This window comes from Pholis gunnellus, assembly GCF_910591455.1.
Source record: "Pholis gunnellus genome assembly, chromosome: 7".
In the NCBI taxonomy this organism is placed as follows: Eukaryota; Metazoa; Chordata; class Actinopteri; order Perciformes; family Pholidae; genus Pholis; species Pholis gunnellus.
This window is the reverse complement of record NC_136533.1, coordinates 24,156,980-24,183,336: the sequence shown is the minus strand read 5'-3', so window position 1 is coordinate 24,183,336 and position 26,357 is coordinate 24,156,980. Positions and strand designations below refer to the sequence as shown.

Here is a 26,357-nt window from a genome sequence, read left to right as displayed (position 1 = left end):
TCAGGCTTCAAGTCATGCGTTTGTTTCTGGCCAGCCTGTTACCGGACCAACCACCGTCCTTTGAGGAGCTACTGGCAGTTACCAGTGTGATTTAGGTGCGTTTGACGCAACTACATGGAGAGGCGACTGTTTGCTTTAAACAACAATAATGGCTTCTAATGGGCCTTTCACCAAGACCTCTGCAATGGCTCTGAAACCAGACTCAAAATCATTCGGACATAATTTGTCCCAGGTAGCATTAACTTGTTTCTTTGGGTTCAGCAGTGCTTTGATACGCTGAACCTATCCAAGCAGGCATACTATTATTCTATTCTATTATTCCAAATCTTTAATAGTCTGAAAAATGTCCTCGTGGACCAGAGGCCCATTTGTTCATCACCCCGTTATCTCGAAAAGAAACGGCCACTGTTGGAAAACACAAACTCCCCATTTAACAAACACACAGCGAATCTTTGTGCAGAATGACGTCATTAGAACTTCCCGATTTCTTGACCCACCATGTTGCGTGTTATTACGCGATGCCTTTGTTGGTTTGTTTGCTTAGGTTAGCATGAGGGGTGAGATTAGTTCAGAGTTAGAATATCAGGGAAAACAAACCAGAGGCAGAGTAGGGCGGGCCAGACCATAGCCATGGTAGAAAGAAAGATGTTGTGACTGGGAAGGTCCGATGATGTCTTTCTGCATAATAATTAGCCATGCGCTTCCGGTTGTGGAGAGTTTGTATTTTCTGAGTAATGGTCCTTCGGAACAATGTGAATTTTGTTTTTTGCAAAGATGGAGCATCCTCCACCAGGAGGTTATCATCAGGAATCATCCTCTGAGGAACATGGACGTCCACAGTCTGTCCAGTAGATCTGGACCAAAGTGTTAGACAGATGGTCTGACATCACCATGCAGTGTATTTGTAGGAGAGTTTCATAAAATATTGGATTTTACTTTATCTTTGGAAAACTACATCCATGCACACCTTTTAATTGTCCATGTTAAATGTAGATATTGAGCTGAGATTTCATCCAGTAGTTGGACATGAAGAGTTCAGTCTCAAAGTTGTTCCTACTTGTTTGAGTTTGTATGAACTTCCACTCCATTTGAATTCACACACACATACGATTAATACAGGGAGTACGCTTCAACACACACACACTCGGAATTAATTCCCTGCATGCATGAACACATACCCATGCCCCACACTTATGCTTCAGCACACACACTGACACATCCATAACACCCAGTCCACTGTGAACGAACACACAAAAAGGACAAGCACACACACACACACAGACAGACAGTACGCACACTCTTAAGTACACAGTGACAGAAATATACTCGACGACAGAAATACAGCAGGGCCTCATTTACAGAGAAAAGTAAATCCCGGCAGAGTTCAAGTCATGATGATTGGGGTTGTTTTCTCATGAATCCATTTTTGCATACAATTAGGCTCCATATGACACATCCAAGACATACTTGGTCTTACTGTGAGTGAAGCACTAGAGTTCACAGCAGTGATTGTCAAAGTGAGGTCCGGGGATTATAACCTCATCCTTGACTTTGTGAGTGAGAATGCCCAGAAGTCCACAGTTGATTTTGACTTGCAGATCATCTCGTATTCACCTGGAGTTTACCTACTTCGCAACTGAGAGCACCCTGTATTTTCTCCTTGATGTTTTTTACTTACTGACATAATTTAGACTCAAATAATAAAATACAAAAATGTATATTGTAATTTTAGTTAGCTGTTTACTTTTGGCCCTCAACTCTCTTTGCTTAGGTTTGTCTAGTGACAAATGGATGTTGTGGACAGTATTTAGACATATTGCATTTGGCATACACTTGTTAAAGTGCTCATTTGCACTATTATTAGGGACCGCTTCAGAGTCTTTTCCACAATAAAAACCTTAAACGTATGAACCCCATTAGTATTATATTAGCATTTGCCAAAAATATTACTTTATTCCTTTCGTTGGAATTCAGTTGGGGCTATTATGACAGGTAGGGTATGTCAGATTTACAGGTGGAAAGAATTGGGTACATTTCTAATGGTAAGAGATATCAACCAAGTCAAAGTGTCCACGATGACACATTTGTGGCATAACCCCGAAAGTGAAGTCTTCATAACAGACTAGAGAGTGGACTGATATCAGTCACCAAAATCACAAGAGCATCAGCCTGCCTGTCAGTCCACCAGCCAATCAGCCCGTTAGTCAGATGGTTTATTGAGCAGTCTGTCAGTCTGCAAAGTAAACAACCAGTCAACCAATGAACAGGCCAGCTGGTCACTTAGCAGACCTGGTAGCAGCGAGCCAATGAGGTGGTTGAGTCACCCTCTCCTCACCCCTTCAGCAATTCATCAAGTAATGTCATCTATTAATAGAAGTTATCATTATGAACCAGATGCACATGTAACAATGAACACAAGGCTGTAAAAGCACATGCTGAGAAAAACATAGTAAACATAGACAATGACATATTTTCATTTAATTATGATTATTTATGCTGTCTGGGCCACACTGTTTTTGTTACATGGTATGATATTTGCCTTAAGGGTAACTTTGGTATTTTTTAACCTGTATTTTTGTGTGTAACTGACTAATGAGGACAACAACTTGGGAAAGTGCTCCAGTATTGAGGGAGGACGCTGCAGACTAAACAGTATCGTGATCCTGTTCACATGTTACAGTGAGACTTGTCCTTGAGTGGACTTGGACACGATAACAAACAGACTGGATCAAGCGAAAGGTAAAGAAAAAGGTTCTTTACATAATGTAGTCAGACACAAAAAACACTTTTAGTGACTCAACATTTACATTTACGCAGCTCATTTTGCTCCCTCGTTACTGGACCAATTTAAGAAATTGTTAGTTACTTTGATTCAAAAACATGGTAAAATATTTAAGTTAAAAGTTTAAATGTAGTCTAGTTTCAAATAATGAATTGTTTCTGCTACTTTCATATCATTGGTTGGTTGCTAGTTGATAAGGTTGACTCCTTCCAGCTTTCACTGACCCCCCACATACAGTTCAGGCTCAAACCTGATCAAAGCTGATTGAATCCACCAGCACAGCAGGAAATGGCAACGAGCCGAAGTGAAGGAATGGAGCAGCCAAAGACAGTTGGGCGCTTTTCTCAGGACTTGGTGGATCAAACTAAATCCTTAATACTTTATTCATTGTAAATGTCATACAAATAGATTCTAGGTGTAATTATCACCAGCTTCACGAGGCAGCAGCACGAGTTGGAGTGTGTTCAACAACAAGAATAAGTGTAAACAGTTGGGCGGGCTTGCCGGCTTTTGAAGTGTACAAGGTTTTCTTGAGGAAGCAGCTGCCGGGGAACTCGTGTTGACCAGCTGTGTTTCTCTGGCTCAGACCTACTGCGACACACACACATGCACAGACAGCCGCTTGCTGGTTCAGCAGTTTAAATCAGTGAAGTGTTTCAGAGCACAGCGAGATGCGACCCGTCATCAATCACACACACACACACGCACGCACGCACGCACACACACACACACACACACTCCTTGACAACTGAGTGTGTCACTAGGCCAAGAGAGGAAAGCAGGTGGTGGGCAGACAGTGTGTGTGTGTGTGTGTGTGTGTGTGTGTAACAGAGCTGTGGTTAGGATGAGGTGGGGTCTTTTTACACCCCAGTGTGTTTACATGCACTAGTAGTTTGCAGTCGCCTGTATTTACAGTATGTGTGTGTGTGTGTGTGTGTTTGAGGCAGGTTGTGGGAGGCATGGTGTGACTGACGATGAAAAGCTAACGATGTTAGCAGCCGTGAGATTGTGTATGAGAAAATATTACAGTGTAAGATCTAAAGCCTCACTAAGAAGGAAGAGAGGATTAGGATTTGATCCAGACCAGCACTCTTATCGATACTGCTGATTGGTTCTTTTTGATTATATTGTGAGAAAAAGACAGTTATTAAGAAAAGAATCAACATTGATTTATTATTTTAGTCTTTCTTGAGCAGAAACACAAGAAGTTTTAAAATCTTTCAAATACATTCTCAGCTAATCAATGATGCACCTGTGATTACCTTTCATTAATTATCCTGTTCTTCTGATTCAACTGCTCCACAAACAGATTGATGTTCTGCTTGTTGGTCACATGTTGTGATGAACTGCTGCTGTTTCCTCCCTTACTTTGTATTGTGCTTGAGACAACCAGAGTTCTAAAATGTTCTCTTCTCTCTGATCATGATGTGAGTCTCACGCTGTGCTGAGCCGGAGACAAAGACAAAGAGACAGAGAGAGGACGTTTGAGACGAGGACTAAAAAAGTACCGATAGCAGAACCGTTAACGAGGGACCGCATCAATACTCCGGGTTTTAATCATTTAGAACTGGTTCCTGTTTAGAAGCGGGTTTCGGGGGGGCCTCCTTAGAGAGGATCCTTTAGTTTAGGTTACAATTGACCCTAATGTTGATTGTCCCACCCCTCAAATGCAGACTGGCCAATCATAGCGTAGCATCGGCCAGCTCCAACCAGGGTCTGACAACTCTCCCACTCTATCATGTAATGGTGTCAGATGTTCTTCATGTTCAGACTGCTTTAGTGGATTTGGAGCTAGTCAGGGTTAAAGGTTTATAGTGATACTCGTTACTGGAAGAGGTTGGAAGGAGATATACAGTAATGACGCTCCAGTGTTATGCTGAAGTCCTACAAAGACTTAATACGCAATATACAATATTTCATGGATGCAAGCCAAGGCAACTAGGCTGTATATTATATTGTTAACAATAAGGTCACTCACACAACTTCCCAATGCACCAACTACACTCAACAGAATACTCACAGCACACTCGCCTCTCTCTCACGAACCCGACACACAGACTTCCTCTCCCTGTCGTCCTGGTATCCAAGAAGAGAAGAGATGTTCCAGGTTTTCACAAAAGGCATTAGTTCAAATTTTCCCAAAGTGGTCTATAGAGGTCCACCGACAGACGTGAGGACAGGCTCGCTTTAGTCAACCTGTTGCTCTGGCTGGCTGTCTCAGTCATGGTTCATGTTTGTTAATCTGTGTTCTGCAAAGTGCTCTGAAAACGGCTGGCCATTAGTACGCTTTTAAAACACATTTTATGGACAACTGCAAGAGACAAATAATTAAATAATAATGATTTTAGAGAATCACAGAAATGTTGCTTTTCAGGCTTTCAGGGGGTCAATCAAGGCATCTCGGACCCCCGAGCCCCCCCGTGTTTTGCACAATGGAGATATTCATTTCTAAAACCTGTGGAGCTAACATTAGCAGAGTATGTTAGGACATCATTAACTGGCGTTAGCACTTCTATGCTATGCTAGCTACTAAAGGTATACTGACTGTGTCCGCATGCTGTGAATTGGACAAAGCGAGCTCAATGGACTGGATCTAGTCGATACAATTTGAAATGGTCATTCTGTCTGAAATGAACTATTCAACGTTGTCACTGGTCTTAAATAACAAGGACTCTTTTTTCAGACTCGCTGCATCTTAGCCTTTTCCTCCAACACTAAATCCAAATGAAGGGCAGAGGAGGTTTTTTTGGGATGTGGGCGTTAAGTGTGTTGTTTGTCCATTAGAGACAATAACAGCAACAGTAGATAATGAGAGAGTTCTTTATGTAGTTGTTGTTTTTTCATTGTTGATGATTATTATTTTAGTTAACACCTTTCTAATGAACAGCTGTTCTCCATTTTCTTTGTGTGTGTGCATTCTTCAGTCTGTTTGGAGTCAGATGGGCTGCAGAGGAGGAATGTGACGTGTGGGTCACTGATTCTGTCTCACTGACATGTTGAAGCTCTTTGTATTATTCTGCTCATTTATCATGTTTTTTATTGTCTTTTGTAATTAACAAGCAGGTAGACGGGCCTGTGTGTGTGTGCGTGCTTGTGTGTGTGTGTGTGTGTGTGAGTGTGTGTGTGCATCGTCTCTGGCTGGTTGTTCTTTTCTATCGTTAATGAGCCAGAGATTGCTGTTTTTATCTTCTGTGTTGTTTCTTCAGCTCACACATTTCTAATGAACAGCTGCTCTATGTCTGAGAGTGCTAGCCAACACCCACACACACACACACTCATACGCACACCCTACAAGTTTGACTAGGCTCTGTGTGCCCTGGGGCAGTGGTGGGGGCCTTTTTGGACTTAAAGGACCCTTCCTGTTTTTTGTGTGTTATTTACTACAAAACACATAATTGGCAAGGTGTTAACTAACTTTTAAACCGTACTTAACTTGTTGTTTTACATTTTTGGGCTTTCTGTTGGGCTTTCTGTAATATATCCATTCTCACACAGCTGAATCAAGAAGTTAATTTATTAGACCTGAAGACAAATAATGAACAATGAGTGCAGGATTGACATTTCAATGTTGAGCAATGATTAACTAATGATTAAAATGCATCTCAACAGCTGTGTACAGCGGTTCCCGAAATCCACTCACATACTGTAGGTGATTCGATTTTCAGATGGATCAACCTCTGCCAAATAATCCTGCAGAACCGCTGATGGGCCACACACGTCTGAACGATAACAAGATCTGCTTTCTTGCACGATCTCCTGGACTGATAACTCTCCAGAAGCTTTGGAGGGAGGCCTGAAGGGACAAATGGTCAGTGTTGCAGACTTGGTGACTTTTGGAGCTAATGTTGCTGGCTACTTTCATTGGGAAAAGTTGGCAACTGGGTTTTTCGGTTAGATACATTTTGAAGTTTACCACCCCTGCCTTTAATTGAATGAGAGTTCAATTCAAATCTTCAAACACAGGCATAGTTACAAGGTTGCTGTCTGAATCATTCACAAGGGCCTGGCGTTCTCCACCTTATATATTGTTGGAGGGCCTACTCTCTCTGAATCATACAAAACCTATATTGCCACCTGCGCTACTGACAGTCATCAGAAGAAATCATTAACCTTAACCCAGATCAACACCCTGGAACAGGAATGGACAGGAGCAGGTACGGTGGGACGATACTTAGACACTCTTCTACCATCAGCTCTAGCATGTAAGGTTTTGAATACATGCGAGGGACCAGTCATTGACAACTATTACAATGGTTAATACTTTTCATATCACCTGATTTACAGCATGCTTTATCACAAAATCATCAGCCAATTTTACTTACAGTGGTTGCCTTCTGTTCACTTACATAAGTTGCAATGCATTGCAGAATACAATTTTTGATTGCGCCAACTTTATTAACACAAACAGGGTTTTAAAAGAATCAACTTAGTGGAACACCAGCAGTTTTTCTGAGCCCTACTAGTATAGATGCACTGAGGAATTCAACTCTTACCTGCATCCGGCCATTTTATCGTTTCCACAATGCTTTTAGAAAGAGTAAAGCTTTTGACTTTCTATTAAAGAACTGTATTTTCTTATACAGTTAGTCATCTCATGTACTAATGAATCAAACGTAGATGATTTTTATGTTCATCCAAGCTTTGAATTGCTCCATCCGTCAGTGACCTAACACTATCTATGAGAAAAAGAACAGTCATCAACTTAAATTCTGTTTTAAGGCAGTTATGAGTGTGGATCATTTTGTTAAGTCTGGACTGTTTTACCACACTAATAATATGTCCTTCCATATGTGGGAGGACCATGGATGGATTCCTGAATGGGCCTACCTGGCACAGGCCCAGGGGTCCCCCTGGCCTTCAACTACAACATATCACTCTAAGAGACACGTACTAAACAGGAAAAGACTCAAAATGATCACAAAGAAACATAAAACACTACAAAGGGACACAAAACAAAAACAAAGATACCAGAGCAACTGCAAAGAGACTCCAAATTACTACAAAGAGAAAAAGCAACTACAAACAGACTCAAAACGACTACAGAGAGACACAAAGCAACAACAAAAAGACTCGAAATGACTACATAGAGAGAAACAAAACAACTACAAAGAGACCCAAAATGACTACAAAGAGAGACAATGACTACAAAGAGACCCAAAATGACCACAAAGAGACACAAAGCAACTACGACGACACTCAAAATGACCACAAAGAGAAACAAAGCAACTACAAAGAGACTCAAAATGACTACAAAGAGACACAAAGCAACTACACAGAGACTTAAAACAATTACAAAGAGACTCAACAATTCTACAAAGAGACACAAAAATACTACGAGACCCGAAATGACGACAAAGAGAAACAAAGCAACTACAAAGAGACTCAAAATGACTACAAAATGAGGCAAAACATCCACAGACAAAACATAACTACAAAAACAAAAGAACAATTACAAATCGACAAAAGAAAAAACTACAAAGTGACACAATATCACACAGAGGTGTGTAACTACTACAAAGACACACAAAAATACACAAAGAAGAGTCCATACAACTATAAAGTCTGTGGGTCTCGCTTCTATGTAGGAGCAGTGGTGGGGCCTTTTGTATGTCTGTGCCAGGGGCCAATTCTCTCTGGCATTAACCAAAAGTCACTCTCTCTCCTCCAACAAGTTCAGAACGCAGCAGCTCGGTTTCTCACTGGTTTTAACAGACAACATCACATCACCCCAATCCTGGCTTCTCTTCACTTGGTTCGTTTTAGAATTGATTTTAAGATGTTACGGATCACTTTTAAAGCATGTATGGCTCTGGTAGAGGAGATGTTGACACCTTATGAGGCAGCTCGCCGCCTTAGATCCTCAGGTGGGGCCCTTCCGGCTGTGAAAACTAAAGGTGACCGAGTTTTGTCTCCATCAGGACCCCTCGGCTTTGGAACGACCTGCTACAGGAGATAAGGCTCGCAGAATCAGTAACCTCTTTTGAATCACTTCTTAAAACACATTTTTACAGACAGGCTTTTATGTGATGTCGTCGCTTTTCTGTTTTATTTTTATTTGTTGTTTTTACTAAATTATTTTACTATTTTATTTATTTCTCAGTTCATTTTTATCGTATTGACTATCTCACTGAGCCTTCTGCTATTGTTATTATTGCCTTGCTTTTGCTGCTTTGTCTGTCAAAGCACTACGCTATATACAAATAAAGTTATTATTATTATTATTATTATAATGGCTCATAAACCGTGTATGGGGAGGACAAAGCATTAAAAAACATCTGTGTGATACCAAACCGCCAGCAAAGCTTCACAAAGAGCGGGTTTATTGCAGGACAGTTGTATTGGACTGCATGAGACTGTACAGTCCTGTACATTTAATAAAGTGGTAACTACAGCCCCCCATTTTGACAGTGAATATTTTTTCACTTGACTAATTGACCCTTAATTCGCCCAAAATGAAGAAATAATTAACTGCACAACAATGTCAGTCACTGAGCGTCTCTGCTTCCCTCCCTCCCTCTGTGGTCTCGTTAAAGAGCCATAAATGAGTGACAGACAGGAAGTCAGATCTTAAAGGTGTCATTGTGTCACCTCATCTCCTCTGTTCCCATTTCAATTAACAGATCGCTTCTGGTCTGTATTTTCGGGAAATATCTCCCAGCATGTGGTCTCGTGCTGCTCTTTCCTGGCTGCTGTTTCCCAGGTCTGGCAGTGGAATTCAACACTATGATCTTGGCTTTCATAACGATCATTTTGAAATGTATATTCAAATTACATTACCATCTTTTGTTCTATGTTCTGGACTACATAGGGGCGGCTGTGGCCCAGAGGTAGAGCGAGCTGTCCTTTAATCAGTATATCGGAGGTTTGATCCACAGCTCCTCCAGTCCATGCCGATGTGCCCTTTGGCAAGACACTTAACCTCACTTGCCCCCGTAAGCTGTGCGAAGGTTGTGTTAATGTTAGTTAGTCCTTGCATAGTAGCTCCTGACATCAGTGTATGAATGTGAAATTACATCGTTAAAGCATTTTGAGTGGCGCTACAAGTACAAGTCCATTTACCTTTTCCAGTGGTGGTCACTGCCTGTACCACTAGGTTAGTACATCAATGTTAGGAACTATCAAAGTTAGTTTTGATATCTGAAACCAGAATACCCATCACGATGACTTCATTCTTGCAATGTTTCTGTCACATCATCATCCTATTATGGCTCAAACAGTAGGCGGAGAGTTATGTTGTCCTCCTGACAATTCACGACTTCAGCGGATGTGTGAACTTGGTAATATTGTTTATTCAAACAGTTTACCAGAGGAGGAAGAAGAAGAAGATTATGATAGACAATCCTATAACAGTTGAGCTTATATGGCAATCAGTAGCAGTAATAGATCTAATAAAACACGCATAGGGCATATTTATATCAAATAAATATCCATACGTCCACATATTGATATCCTTATGTCTATTAAACTTCTTTTCATCTTTTACATCAATACACAATACCACTTAGTGCACATTTAGAATTGTAGATTGTTATATGCAATAGTAACTATTTAAAAGGTTACAGTAATGATCCGATGGTGAAGAATATACATTGAACTGAATGTATATTTGTATTGTGTTGCTCTCCCACTGAGTTGTAGCGCTTTTATTCTAGAAAATATTAAAACGAAAAAAGACCGGAAGTCGTCGTTCTCTCCAGCGGAAGTCAGGCAGCCAGCGGACCAAAAAACAACCAGCATTTTTTTTCAGGGGGACACATAACATCGTGGGACACTACCATGTCGTCTCTCAGGTGACAGCTTGTTTTTGAGGTATGCGCAGGGCTTTACACACAGAACTCAAACAGATAGAAGATGAAATGCGTGTTCAATGAGAACAATAACCAGACTTCCGGCTTCTTTAAACATGTCTTTAACTCGGAGAACACTGGTTCATGCAGTTACATACTGTGAAGATCTACCAAACACTGTCATGCTCCATACCACTCGGTAGATAATGTGACAGTACGTGGGAAGACACAGCCATAGTCGTAGTTTAGTACCGTTAGTGTAACGTGTGCGCGCGTGTACGGTGATAACGCTGCATTGTCTCCAGCTCTTGAAATTAGCATATTACTGAGCTGCTTGCTAAAAGAAACTTGACCTAGAGTGATTTTAATCATAATTAGTGTTGTTGAGAGCCCACAATAAAGGCTGGAAAAGACTTTAGCTTGAGAACGTTTTTCCACTTCATGTGCTGTATACATTACCTACATCATCACATCATAGTCCCTCACAGTACCCCAAAGCACAGGTGGTGTCTTCAAATGCCTTGCTTTGTCTGATCAACAATCCGAAACGCAAAGATATTTAACGTATTAATATTCACGTGTGAGAAGCTATAACTATATAATTTTTACATGTTTTTCTTCCACAATGACTTGACTACGAATATTAACGCTGATCAAAGTGCTTGCTGGTCATTTTTGTTTCCATTCACTAATCAATGTTGAGTTTTAAGACAGATTGTGATTTAATAGTGATGATCTCTCACATAACCCAACTACACGGTGTACATTAACAGAGATGTTAGTCAGAGGACTGGTGCCATTTGCAGCGCTGACGGGCAGATTGTTGGCCTCCAGAAGTGCTGCTTCAGTATTGTAGAGAACTGTATGACTGCTTGCAAAGGACAGTCATACACAGACAGACAGACTGCCCACTGTTCGTCCATCTGCAGCTCTGACCGTCACACATACCGTGTTGGGGCTTTAGAGGAGTGTGCTTGGTTGTGTTTACCTGTCCTCATACTGGTTTTGCTGCAAAAGCAACTGATCCAGCAGGTTTTAAATACGTTATGAAAGTTACAGATATGCATTGGAGGCAACAATGAATCCTCTGGTGCTTCTATATGCAGGCCAGAGGAAATAGCATTGGCTCTGCCCGTAGAAGTTAGTGTTAATGATGCGTCAGTCTGATGTCAGCGTTGTGTCCCAGCAGGGATGTGTGAAGCAGTGGAGGAGGACCTGTACGCTGTCCTGGGAGCCAGCCCCTCAGACTCAGTCCAGCAGCTCAGACACAGGTACCAGCAGCTGGCCTTACAGGTAAACACACTGCTCTGTGTCTGTGTCGGTGTGAAGCAACTCCTGCTGTGTGTCTGTCTGTTACTGCAGTCCATCACACAATGGTCAAAGTCTGAACCAAGTCCAAACAGAAACACATGATTGTTCTGTTAGTACTAAATATTTAGCTGAACCCTAATATGTTAAAGACACACAAGTGATCCTCTCGACCTGCTACTAGTAGATTGTAAAGTATAGCTGAAGATAAGTGCCTGTGTGCCTCACAGTACCACCCGGACCGTCTTGGAGGGGGGAGTTCTTCAGAAGCAGAGTCTGGAGTGAAGAAGTTTCTAGAAGTTGATGCAGCCTGGAGGATCCTTAGTGACCTGAGCACCAGAAGACAGTATGACCTGCAGAGGAGAGGTAGGATCTCACATTTCACTTGATCTACCTTTGTCACTTTATGCTCATTGTTTAGTTTCCAAGACAAACTTTAGTCGTTATTATTGTTTGTGATGACGTCATAGGTTAATGGCTTACTGGGCATTCAAGCTGCTCATCTAAGTGCTCATTCACACCCACTCACACAGCCTTCCAGAGCCGTGTGGGGTTCAGCATTTTGCCCAACGGCACTGGCAGCGGACTGGAGGAGCTGGGGATCGAACTAACGACTTTTCAATCGGTAGACGACTCACTCCAACCCCTGAGCCACAGCCGCCCCTTTATGATTCATGCTAGTGCTGGACAACGTATCGGTATTTTATCGATATAGTGATATGAAAATATATATTGTGATTTTGTAATGCGTTATACGATGAATCTTTTTCTAGTTTTTTAAGGCTGCATCACTTACCACACTGTTCTATCATGTGCCTTCACCCACCGAGTCATTATATCCACATTACTGATGATGATTTATCAGAAATCTCAATGGGTGAATATTTTGTGAAAGCACCAATGAATCCCTGTTTCATACTCATTTAGTTCTCTGACAACAGAAACATACCTCAGCTGTATTACTCATTGGTATCATCTTTATGGAAGGTAACTTGCTGTGACTGAATAACTGTAAATGTTGGCTGACACTACGTTCTGCTGCATTCCTACACTCTCCTCCGTCCGCTCATGAACCAATATTAGTTTTTTCTTGAAAACCAATGGACAGGCAACAAGTTCAAACAATTTTGAGTTGCCTAGACCGTTTTCATAAGGAGTGTCCTAGAACTTGTAGAATACCACTCACTATACTCACTGCTGCCTGTGTGACAACGTCTGACAGGGCACAAGTATTCCTGACATGCTGATAGAAGTCGTTTTGCTGTTCATTAATTTATTGGCATGAATAAAGACACACAGGGAACGAGTGCCGGTTGGTGTATTGCTGTGGGTGTACCAGGGTCTTTAATCTCTTTTGCCCTGGTCGTAATGTAAGAGGAAAACTAGCTTTTATAGAATCAGAATCATTTCCTCAATGAATTGAAACAAGCTCTTTCACAGTGTGATGAAGATGAAGATTGAATCATACATTCAGGTCATGCTGGTGCTGCATTAAAAGTGATACAGAAACGTTCCAGGCCTAACCAGAGACAAGGACTGCAAACTAACCTCGGCTAACAATACGTTTTTTTGAATTATTCCTCACACCGTGTAACACTAATTAAAACCCAAGCAAAGTTTAGCACTAATTATTCAGGGTTCATTAAGTCATTATCACTGTCAAACTGTACAACTTGATAATGACTGTTTCCTCAAGAGTGAACTGTACGAAATAAGAGTGTGTGAAATCCATCTGCACACCTGCCTATCCTTTCTTTCATTTCAGTCAATCCATCCATCTATCCGTCCTTCCATCACTTTCCATCCATCCATACATTGATGGTTCTTTGTAGCAACCACGGCCTTGTTTCCTAAATGCACCTGAAGGCTAAGATGATTGTAAAATCCATTTCTAAAGAACCTTCTGGAGCTCAGATTGTAGATGAACGAGTGTCTGCTGTCACAGTAGGAGGCTACGGCACTTTAAGAAGCGACTGCATGTTTTTATTTACTTCTATCATAAACGCTGATGTTCTTTTAGTGGTTTGATATATGCTTTAAAAAATGAGTAAATGGAATGAATTAATTCCACACAGATTAATGCATCGATATTTGACTGTGTAGTTTGGCTTGGTAGAATCTTTGACAATCTGTCGTCCATATTGTCATTTTTATTTTTTATTTATGGTGGATATATTGTGTGCCACAAACTTGCTGTATATACAGCAGGTGTAAAACAATGATCCACACAATACATGAGGTGAATATTCAGGAAAGTTATCGGAACCGTCTCCGCTTCATTTGAGGTTTAAAATGAGCTTAAGAGTAACGTCTGCCTTAAGCAGCAGCTAAAACAATCCTTTTACTTTCTTTAACTTACTGTCTTTTCACTCAGTAACATGAATAAAAAAAGGGCTGTACACTGTTAACTAAACGTAAAGCTTGATTTTCATACTGAACAACTCCAAGTATAAAACATGTCTTTATGTCAATTACTCCACTTGCACCTTGTGATGAATGTGTTTTTGATATATAACCAGAAGCGCTCACAGACACGCTTATGTATAACAGCACGAATTAACTTAATGAATCAAATAATAATATTTTGGGATAAACACTGTAATGCAACTCTCTGTTCCAGTTCCGTCTCCTTCGGACTTTCAATATCAACACTGTTCACAGCAAATGTAACATTATGGTGTTTGTCTTCCTTCTACAACTACTATAATAATGATGCATTAATGCTTCTCCAGCACGGGAACTGAAACAGGATTGGCCAGTGGATTCTACAGTCTATCTGGAGGACATGACCTGGGAACAGGGTAACTACCCACCATGTACACACACACACACACACACACACACACACACACACACACACACACACACACACACACACCTCGACAAAGCTCTTTGGAAAACCATCACAGTGTTAAAGATTCTGGCAAAGTTGACACCCAAACATGTAGAGTGCGTGTTATAAGCAGCAAAGTGGTTCATAGTTGAAGAAACTGTTTATGGTTAATATAATCAGAAATGAACGTGTGTTTTTGGATCATCCAATTAGTTAAATACCGGACAAGAAAAGGTACTTCATGACATTGATGCAAAAGGATCACGTGAAAATTCCAAAATGGGTAATCCTGCACATTGAATTGCAACATTGCAGCAATGTTCTAATACAACCAAGAATAGATGTAAATGGTAGAAACTCTATGTCAAAACCTGTGATGGGAGACCTATGCTGGATCCCAATGATGGTTTATCTGTTTGTAAGTATGTATTCATGGTCCTCAGAGGATGAATCCTTTCATCTCGCACCACCATCGGCTCAAACAGCTTCTTTTATATTATTGTTTTCATGTATACAAATGTTTTTATTCTAATGGAATACATAGAACATGATTCTCGTCATTATAGTTACTGTTTCACTTTTCTTATTTCTTTTTTTTAACTGTTTATTGTCATTTTAGTTTCACCGTACAGAACATACAAAGCACACCTCTGTACAGACATTAAAAGAAGGAATAACAACAATACTAATGTAAAGCATCAACAACAAGATACATTCATAAAAAGACATTAATAAGGAAAATCAAGGGGAGATTCAAATAATACATAAATAATCCATCCATCCATCCATTTTCCTCCGCTTATCCGGGGTCGGGTCGCGGTGGCAGCAGGCCAAGCAGGCTGACCCAGACTTCCCTCTCACCCGCAACATTTTCCAGCTCATACTGGGGGATCCCGAGGCGTTCCCAGGCCAGCTGGGAGATATAATCCCTCCAGCGTGTTCTGGGTCTTCCCCGGGGTCTCCTCCCAGTTGGACGTGCCCGGAAAACCTCCAGTGGGAGGCGTCCAGGAGGCATCCTAATCAGATGCCCGAACCACCTCAGCTGACTCCTTTCGATGCGAAGGAGTAGCGGCTCGACTCCAAGTTCCCTCCTGATGTCCGAGCTCCTTACCCTATCTCTAAGGCTGAGCCCGGCCACCCTACGGAGGAAACTCATTTCGGCCGCTTGTACCCGCGACCTTGTCCTTTCGGTCACGACCCAGAGTTCGTGACCATAGGTGAGGGTAGGAACGTAGACCGACCAGTAAATTGAGAGCTTTGCCTTCCGGCTCAGCTCTCTCTTCACCAAGACGGTCCGGTGCAGCGCCTGTTTTACTGCTGCAGCCGCACCGATCCGCCTGTCGATCTCCCGCTCCATCTTACCCTCACTCGTGAACAAGACCCCGAGATACTTAAACTCCTTCACTTGAGGTAGGCACTCCGTCCCCACCTGGAGGGAGCAATCCACCGGTTTCCGGCAGAGCACCATGGCCTCGGATTTGGAGGTGCTGACTCTCATCCCCGCCGCTTCACACTCAGCTGCAAACCGCCCCAATGAATGCTGGAGGTCACGATCCGAGGAGGCCAACAGGACCACATCGTCTGCATATAGTAGAGAGGTGATCCCGAGACCCCCGAACCTGACGTTCTCCACCGCCCGGCTGCGCCTAGAAATCCTGTCCATGAAAGTCACGAACAGGACCGGTGACAAAGGGCAGCCCTGGCGGAGGCCAACACCCACCGGGAACGTGTCTGACTTATTGCCGAGAATGCGGACACAGCTCCTACTGCAGTCGTACAGAGACCGGATCGCCCGTTGTAACGGGTCCGGCACCCCATACTCCCGCAGCACCCCCCACAAGAACCCCCGAGGGACCCGGTCGAAAGCCTTCTCCAAGTCCACAAAACACATGTAGACTGGTTGGGCAAACTCCCAGAACCCCTCCAGTAGTCTTGCGAGGGTAAAGAGCTGGTCCACTGTTCCACGGCCGGGACGGAATCCGCACTGCTCCTCTTGAATCCGAGGTTCGACAAACGGTCGGAGCCTCCTTTCCAGCACCCTGGCATAAGCTTTCCCCGGGAGGCTGAGTAGTGTGATACCCCGATAATTCGAGCACACTCTCCGGTCCCCCTTTTTAAAAATGGGAACCACCACCCCGGTCTGCCAGTCCATGGGCACTGATCCCGACCCCCATGCGACACTGAAGAGGCGTGTCAGCCAAGACAGCCCAACAGTGTCCAGCGCCCTCAGCATCCCAGGGCGGATCTCATCCACCCCCGGCGCCTTGCCACCAAGGAGCTTTTTGACTACCTTAGCGACCTCTGCCAGGGATATGGGTGAGCCCCCCAGGTCTTCAGGCGCTGCCTCCTCTGCAGAGGACATGTTGGTCGGGTTTAGGAGTTCCTCAAAGTGTTCTTTCCACCGCCCGACAATATCCCCCGTCCGGGTCAACAGTTCCCCCCCCCTGCTGAGAACAGCCTGGGGTAGGCCCTGCTTTCCCTTCCTGAGCCGTCGGATGGTTTGCCAGAACCTCTTTGAGGCCAACCGAAAGTCCTTCTCCATGGCCTCCCCGAACTCCTCCCATGCCCGAGTTTTAGCACCCGCGACCACCGCAGCTGCAGTCCTTCTGGCCTGCCGGTACCTCTCAGCTGCTTCAGGAGACCCCTGGGCCAAACAGGCCCTGAAGGCCTCCTTCTTCAGCTTGACGGCTTCCCTCACCTCCGGTGTCCACCACCGGGTTCTCGGGTTGCCGCCACGACAGGCACCGATGACCTTCCGGCCACAGCTCCTAGCGGCCGCGTCCACAATAGAGGCTTTGAACATGGTCCATTCGGATTCCATGTTCCCAGCCTCCCTCGGGATGTGTGAGAAGTTCTTCCGGAGGTGGGAGTTAAAGACCTCCCGGACAGGGTCCTCTGCCAGACGTTCCCAGTTCACCCTCACTATACGTTTGGGCTTGCCGGGTCTTTCCAACCGGTTCCCCTGCCATCTGATCCAACTCACCACCAGGTGGTGATCAGTTGACAGCTCTGCTCCTCTCTTCACCCGAGTGTCCAAGACATACGGCCGCAGATCAGATGATACGATTACAAAGTCGATCATTGATCTCCGGCCTAAGGTGTTCTGGTACCAGGTACACTTATGAGCCACCTTATGTTCGAACATGGTGTTCGTTATGGCCAAACCGTGGCTAGCACAGAAGTCCAATAACAAGACACCACTCGGGTTCAGATCGGGCAAGCCGTTCCTCCCAATCACCCCACGCCAGGTTTCTCCGTCATTGCCCACGTGAGCGTTGAAGTCCCCCAGGAGAACTATGGAGTCGGCAGGCGGCGCCCTTTCCAGGACCCCTCCCACCGACTCCAAGAAGGCCGGATACTCCGAACTGCTGTTTGGTGCATAAGCACAAACCACAGTCAGAGCCTTGCTCCCCGCAACCCGTAGGCGCATGGAGGCGACCCTCTCGTTCTCCGGGGAGAACTCCAACACAGCGGCGCTCAGCCGGGGGCTCGTGAGTATCCCCACTCCCGCCCGGCGCCTCTCACCTTGGGCAACTCCGGAAAAGGACAAAGTCCAACCCCTCTCCAGGAGCTTGGTTCCAGAGCCAGTGCTGTGTGTGGAGGTGAGTCCAACTATATCTAGCTGGTATCGCTCCACCTCCTGCACCAGCTCCGGCTCTTTCCCCGCTAGCGAGGTGACGTTCCACGTCCCTAGAGCTAGTCTATGCTGCCGGCGATCGGCTCGCCCAGGCCTCCGGCCTGACCTGCCGCCCGGTCTGCATTGCACCCGACCCCGATGCTTGTCCCTGCGGGTGGTGGGTCCACAGGGTGGCTGCTCCATGCGATATCAACTTTCCATTTTCAAGATTCAGTGACTTTTCGTGACCTCAATTAAGTTCCTTGTAACCGTCCATTAACTTCAAAGTGCCACCCATTCTGTCGAGAACACTTTCACCTTCAATTTCAGTCATTTTAATCAGTCAATACAGGTTATGACATACGTATATATACGCAGAGATGGGCAGTATTTTTATTACTTGTATTTGAAATATGTATTTCAATTACTTTTGAGTATTTTGTAATTTGTATTTGATAGGGCCGATTAAAAATCTAACGTAATTTGTAACAAAATACTTTAGAGTGGAGTAATTTTGTATTTAAACTACTCAAAATACTTTCTCCAAGAATCAAAAAACAGTTCACGAGTTCAGTCTTCAGATCTTCAAGTTCAACGGATTGTCTGTCAAGTTAAATATTGTATCTGAGTGTGACAGATGTCAACTAGCTTGATGTATAACTTATGCTGGGTCTGGCTACATAGCCTATTGTTTATACATGGTGATGGTTATAATATCAAGCTAGCGATCGATGCTAACATGCTAATGACGCTAGCATGCTGTCTAGGCTAGTGCATAGCCAGTGTTTAGCAAGTTAGCTTATCAGTCGAGTAGCTAGCTATAGGAAGAGGGAGATTGGGAGCTTGTATGTCATATGTGATGAATATTTTCTTGTTGATACAAAGCCAAAGTTTATGGGCTGTTAAGTCCCATTAATAAAAATATATATATACATAATCAATCAAGTTGTTGTCTTTTAATAGCTTTGCTTAGTTACACTGACATTCTGTGACTGTTCTTCCTTTTTTGTGGGGTTCACCAGAGCTTTGTGTACATTATGCTCTGCTATACCAAATTGTGAGAAAACAAAAAATCCAGAAAAAAGTATTTCCTATATTTTAAATACAAAATATATGTATTTTGTTACATTTTCTGGCACCAGTATTTTGTATTTTGTTGTAGTACATTTATTTGGGGGTATTTTGTATTTTGTATTTTGTTGTAGTACATTTATTTGGGGGTATTTTGTATTTTGTATCAAAATACATTTTGATGTATTTTTGCCTATCTCTGTATATACGTATACCTGTATATCCCTCCATAGAAGTGGAGGAAGGAAACGTAGGGATAAATAAGAGAAATAGATGCCTCAGAACTATGTTCCTTACTATACATACTTTTATACATATTTCTTTATTTACTTGTTAGGTCTAAGCAATCCTCCCAACTCTGGTCAGAACATTTCATACCATTAAAACGGTCTTAAAAAATGTTGTTACATTTCTCTTGTTGTTCTTTCAAAGTTTTCTCTAGTTCCAAGTGTCTCATATCATCGCTCAATAGATTTGAATCTGTTGTTGCAGTTCTCTGTTTCCAATTGCGTAATATCAATCTTCGTGCCAGCAGGCTAATAATTAAAATCATATTATGTTCCACACCGTTTCTTACTATACTAGAGTCTATACTTTTTAGGTGTATGCAAAATTCTTGATAGGGTCTGAAAATGTTGCTCCAATAGTTTGATATCCACGGGCAACTCCAGAAAATATGACCTATAATGCCGGCACAAGCCCGCATCTATGTTTAGATATATTCTACTGAGCTTTTTTGTTTCGACCTACGTAAACGACATATTCTCTTAAACTGCAGAAGGCCATGTCCTGCACACACTGAAGTGCTATGAATCTGTTCTAAGGCTGTCTCCCACTGCTCCTCTGCAATCTCTTTACCGAGGTCGTCCTTCCAAGCTGATTTCAAGTCTTCCATCGTTGTTTTATTTGTTAACTGAGACAGTTTCTCATATTTATTTGTGTATTTCACTTTTCAACCAGAGTTAAATGTCATGGTCAAAATATACGTAAATGGGGACGCTCACTCTCTGACCAAGGCAGGTAGACCTTTAAAATGTGAGTGTGTTGTTTCAGATGAGCGTGTGTACACCTACAGCTGTCGCTGTGGGGGAGGATTCAACGTCTCGGAAGAGGAGGTGGGGGAGGAGACACAGAGGAGGCGGCAGGACGATGAAGAGGAGGAAACAGAGGAGGAAGAGCACGGAGGAGTGGTTGTCTGCTGTGACACGTGTTCCCTCAGTGTGTGCGTTACATGGTCATTACATGGAAAGACTCAAACGTTTGAATGCCAATGATAATACCTGTTTGGAAACTTTCACCTATGACACGGCCGAGCCTGAATACCAAATATGAACCCTTCAAAGCATACTGTTGGCTTCTCTCATCATCTCAGACTTTGTGCTCAACTTCTCCATCAATTCTGAAGCAAGGCAGCAATAAAACCGCTCACTGGCTGACTCACTGAGAACAGTCATCCATCTAATTTGATTCGTTGAACTAGAGATGTTCCGATACTGTTACCAGTATCAGAAATATCTTATAGCCTAAAAGAAATTGAAATAGCCTATCATGCTGGATCGGGTAGAGGTGGATATGTCTGATAAGTCTGTGCACGATCTTATATCACGGTATCATGTCATTTTCTGCTTATTTGTGCTACACAGGAACAAAAACAACACGCATCACTTGCTAACCAATCTGTACATCCTGCCCGATTACTACTGCACATGTGCAAACTATTATTACACACCTGTGCTTAAACACTCCAGTACATCCTTTTCCTGATAATGCTACATATCAACAAATCAGCAGTAGGAGAGCTAGCTATTAGCTGTTAGCAGCCAGTGGGCAGCACAGTCCTGCTTGGGTAAATAACGGAGCTAACAGCTAACGTGAGGAGGTTGCATTGAGTTACATTAAGATGCGTTCAAGCTCATTTCAAGCAACTTTCAAGTAAAAGTTGTGTACGGTGAAAGTTTATAACATAACATTATCATGATGTATTCAAATGTAATCTTGTAAACATTTCTTTCCTGTAGAAAAACTTGAATAAATCCATTTTAAAGGAGATGTTTTCACAGCAATATCAAATATTAGAAATTTAAAAGAATTCATATCATTGGCTAAGTGCTCATTCGATACTTCCAGTTAAATTAAAATGTCATCTTTTGCTCGCAGTTCGTCAAAGTGAATTTGAAATGGTCTTTCTTTGAAGTGTATTGTTTTATCTTATCAAATTATTTCATTGTGTAATTTGTAATGTTTAGGCATTTAAAAGCATAAAATTAGGTTGTGATAAATACAAAATCAATAAAATATATATATATTTTTTCTATTGGTGCCTCTGAAATAAATTGTGTATATGTAGAGTTAATAACCTTTGAACAGTGTTGGTCATGAACCATCTTACTGGGAGTAAGATATGCTTTTGCAGGTTTGGGCTCAAAGACTTTCAGACTCCAGATTATATCCAATCAAACTGACTCAGTCATTCAAAACGGGGCTCAATCAGTCTGTGCATTTTCTCCAGATATCACATCCTATAACATGAAGTAAAGAGTGTCACCATCTGTCCAGGCACATTCACTACAGTGCAGTCATTGCTAACAGGTTTAGGTTTTGTTTGAGGTTCTGCCGATCAATAGCAAAGGGAAGCCTTCTTATTGTCACGTGAACACAGTGACATGTACACGTGGGACATGTCTGCTGAAAAGTTAAACTAAAGTTAAAATATATCTGCTTAGCTGTACGGCCCAAATTGAATTTGTTTCGTGCAACAGACTTTTCCTCTACCCGTCAACATCAGTCCTCAGGCTCTCAGCAATACTTTTACAGCGGTGTGGATGGAGGTTGTCAGGAGGACCAGTGGGGACCATCATGGGGGTTTGTTCTGAGGTAATGTGATGCCGAAGCACAGTGATGGACCGTTCCCTGGAGGGTCTACCTGTGCGGATGAGGGGCGTCTACACTCTGGGGTCCTCGCTACATGTCTGGACCTGCCTGATAGGCACGATGCCGCTCGGCATACCTGATGCTCATCAACTGCATCACACGGATAACCAGCAGCTACCAAAACCAAAGAACAGGTAGAGCACATATGGATACATATCTACTCTGCTTAGTTATTTCACTGCACTTCTTGTCTTGATTACAAATCACTCTGAAAATGAAATGAAATCTTTTATTCTGAAAGATCTTAACATGGTATCATACCTTTTGTTGAGGTTATCTCTATGTGCACCTGCACACATGGCAAGTATGAGAGCAGGCACACTCCCCTCAGCAGCATGAGGTGAATTATTCAAGTGAATCATGTACATTTTGGCGGACTTTTGAAAACATATTGGATTTTTTTTTTCAAATTGCAAAACACATCTTTCACTTCTTTTTCCTCAACCTTCCCTTTACCTACAAACAGTTCTGATTGTGGGAGGAAAAACACTAGATTAATAACACACCAGCCCCCTAAACATGATCCAGAATGAAATACACCACTGAGCAAACCTGTGTGCTATTAATGTCTCATATTTAAGTAAATGTTTGCTGTTCTTAACTGTGATACATCCCCTTAAGAAAATAATAATAAAAAAAGATTGATATGTTAATAGTGCTCTCCGGCTGCCTAAAAATCAACCATTAATAATATGAAGAATTATATCACTGTTTCTCTAACATCACCTCGTATCACCGAACATGCACACCATTTGTTTCAGGATACATCATTAAAGCATCCCTCCAAACAGCAGACACAACATAGTGCAAACTGTTCTCACTCCAAACTTGTCAAATACTGTCACTCGCTTCAAACACTGGAGGGGGGGTTCACGAAAAAAATATAAGACCCGAATGACTGTATGATAGAGAGAGACACAGAGAGACAGAGAGAGAGTAGAGAGAGTAGAGAGAGACAGAGTGAGTGAGTGAGACAGGCAGACAGACAGGTAGTTGTACTAACTGAGTGAGTGAGACAGACAGACAGTTAGGTGGAGTGAGGGAGTGAGTGAGACAGGCAGAGAGTTACACTGACTGAGTGAGTGAGTGAGACAGACAGACAGACAGACGGTCTAACAATGTCTTTGACTGAATATCTCCAAGTCGTGTGTGTGTGTGTGTGTGTGTAGAGAGACAGACAGAGAGAGCGTGCGTGCGTGTGTGTAACTGGTTGCCATGGTGAGGACACACCTGGTTGGAGAAGCAGACTGATTAAGAAACGTTACAGTAAAGATTTTTTACAGATTTTGAACAAAGCTCCTGCCTCCTTTTAACAAAAAGCAGGAGTCTGAGTGCCAGAATATGGATACCATGAGAAAGATAAGACTCTGCCGAACGCGCTGATGTGTTTTTTATGTTTGTGGTGTTAAAAATGTGAGCTCCAGAGCAATATACAAAACTGGTACCGTCTGCTTTCTTTGAGAAATGAGTGGTCAGATTTAACATGGAGTCTAATGGAGCAGTTGGATGGAGTTCATGTTGCGCTGCGGCTCTTTGAGCCAAATGTGTAAATCTGTTTGGATTCCACAGTCATTTATCTACGACAAGGACAAGATTACCTACAATTAAATCCAAAAATTATGCATGAAGAGTGAAAATTGTGGAGTCAGTGGCAAAAGACAATTATTTTTTTCACAAGAATCTCAAGCTCCTCTTCACTCTAGCGGTGACATCACGCGCTCTAAGCTGCGCAATACACACCCATTATAAAGTCAGAAACAGACCCAAATTTTCTGTGACTTCATGAAAACTGTGCTAGCTATCAAAATGTCCATTTGGATCAATAACGCCCAGCGTTTTGTCTACGTTTTGAACTTTGAATCATTTTTCTACGTTAAAGTATGGCTACTCAAGTTAAGTGTTTTAGCTCTCTTCACGCCGAAACCCCATTCAAGTGAATGGAGAAATTTTGCTCAGAACTTTGGGATTTTCAGGAAAACCACTGGGCGAATCTCTTATAAAAGTCATTGCACACGATTCCTGAGCGGGCCGCACGTTTGGATATACTTTTCGCGCCACTGTTGGCAATGCTGTGTGAGGAGAAGCGTGTCAAACTTTTCTGGATAAACCTGATTAAGCCCGCAGGATTACAGTCAGTGTGCTTTGGCACAGGCAGTTTTACTGCCTTGGTGCCACAAAGCCACACTGAACAATAACTACTGTACAATTACAAGCCTACTATCTAACATCAACAAACAATCATGGGGTGAGTGTGTGTGTGTGTGTTTATAAGGGGGAAGAAGCGAGAGCAAAAGAAAAATAGCGGCCGTGATCAATAGTAATAGTAAAGCACTCGGGTGATCACGCCACCCGAGTTTACAAAATGGCAGCGAGGCCACGAGTATTTAATGGAGTAAAGAGGTACACAATAGAGGCCGCGTTTACACACCATGTGTGTCTGAGATGAACATAACAGCATAGTGTGTATGTGTGTGTGTGTGTGTGTGTGGGTTAGTTTAAACAATAAGGAAAAAAATACAGCAACTGTTACTTTATCACATAGAAACCAGACTGGTGAACTCAGCAGCCGCGTCACTGGACCTTTAACTATTAAAGTTACAGTTACCAACCTTACTCTCCGTAACTGATCCAAACACAACACTATTAAAGCCACATGGAATAACACTCTTATAACAGCATTGAAACAATACAATTACCACAGCAACAACACAACACTAACTTTACACAACACTAACGGAAATCGGCGGACCGTAAAATTACACAATAAAATGTAAACAACACAGTTAAGCTTAAAACAAAACAAAGTAATAAACACACTATGACTTATCTCTGCCCAGACACAAGCCTCTCACTCTGAGATGACTTCGTAGCAGTCGGTGTGGTTCTTCGAATTGATGTATTCAATTCGGGATCCGGAGCTTCAAGCTGTGCGGCAATAAATCTTCTGTATGGCAGCGGGAATTCTTCAGAAGTTAAAGGAATTTTCCCCCTCACGACGGGCAAATGTCGACTTGAATGGGAAGAGAGTGGGGTGTAGAAGTTAACTGTTTTCTCCTTTGTGATCCAAAACACAGTGAAGTTAAGACTATTACCTGGGATTTCTTAAAAGCATCAACATTGTTATCCTTTCATCCAAATCGAGTCGGACGGGACGGCCTGGAGCTGGAGGTAATGCTGCTGTTTATAGTGTCAGTGACGTCAGGGCCGTATCACAGGGATCCCCCGTGGTGCCTGTGGCCCTCGTCCAATGAGACCTCAGTGTTGAGTTTGGATGAAGTGAATGGTGAAGTCCCAACAAATGGCTTTTTCTTTTTTATGATGTTTCATGTAATTAATTATCACAGACAGTGGAGTGAAAAGCAACAACGAACAAAAAAGCTAAAATAGAGGAGAATCGGGGGGAGCAAATGATTAGTAAGGTAAAACTATATCCTATGACCCTGAAAAATTATCCTGTGATCACCTAGGGGTCCTGATCCCCAGGTTGGGAACTGGTGCCCTAAATGACAGAGGTATTCTCCTCTCAACGGGGCTGCGACAGACACACAAAGGGATAAAGGCTGGTAATGACTCTGCTCTCTCTCTGGCCACTCAGCCTGCAAAGGTCACAGCTGACAGAAGCACCAAGTGATGATCATCTCTCATCTATTATCCCCTCTAATCCATCCATCCATCCATCCATATCTGCCCTCCTCACAGAGAGGAGAAAGAAAACAGAGAAAGTCAGGACCTGACAGAAAAGAAGGAGGCGGTTGTATTGTCTGAATTCTCCACTAATTATTTTCTCCCGACAGCTTCGTCAGAATAAGCCGAAGTGGTCAACAGTGAAGGAGAGTTTCTACTGGCACACAGAGAGGAGAGGAGGTGGAGGCTGTCTGTGTGTATTGGAGGTGAGGGTAGACAGCTTTAAATGAGAGGTTGGTCGAATATTGATGTGACAGACACAGAGACGTGCAGGGATGTGCTGGGACACAAAATCACTTTCACCAACACACCACCTACAATTAGAGTGCTTTAGATCACTTTCTA

General features: G+C 42.7%; 1 protein-coding gene across 2 annotated transcripts; it reads left to right on the top strand.

The window, feature by feature from the left end:
- Positions 1-10,516: 10,516 nt before the first annotated feature.
- dnajc24 (DnaJ (Hsp40) homolog, subfamily C, member 24) lies at positions 10,517-21,574 on the top strand. 2 transcript variants are annotated; one of them, XM_079163609.1, is made up of 5 exons: positions 10,517-10,591; positions 11,759-11,862; positions 12,108-12,243; positions 14,610-14,678; positions 20,451-21,574. In XM_079163609.1, the coding sequence occupies exons 2-5, from the start codon at positions 11,761-11,763 to the stop codon at positions 20,669-20,671; spliced, it is 528 nt and encodes a 175-aa protein (XP_079019735.1). In that variant the 5' UTR covers positions 10,517-10,591; positions 11,759-11,760; the 3' UTR covers positions 20,672-21,574. The 2 variants fall into 2 exon arrangements, with proteins under 2 accessions (XP_079019735.1, XP_079019736.1); XM_079163610.1 differs by having other exon boundaries at positions 10,554-10,591; positions 11,756-11,862.
- Positions 21,575-26,357: the final 4,783 nt, after the last annotated feature.

Coding starts and splice junctions, on each gene's coding strand:
- dnajc24 (XM_079163609.1), top strand. CDS start 11,761: ATGTGTGAAGCAGTGGAGGAGGACCTGTACGCTGTCCTGGGAGCCAGC. Junction 11,863..12,107: donor ACCAGCAGCTGGCCTTACAG/GTAAACACACTG, acceptor TGTGCCTCACAG/TACCACCCGGACCGTCTTGG. Junction 14,679..20,450: donor GGACATGACCTGGGAACAGG/GTAACTACCCAC, acceptor GTGTTGTTTCAG/ATGAGCGTGTGTACACCTAC.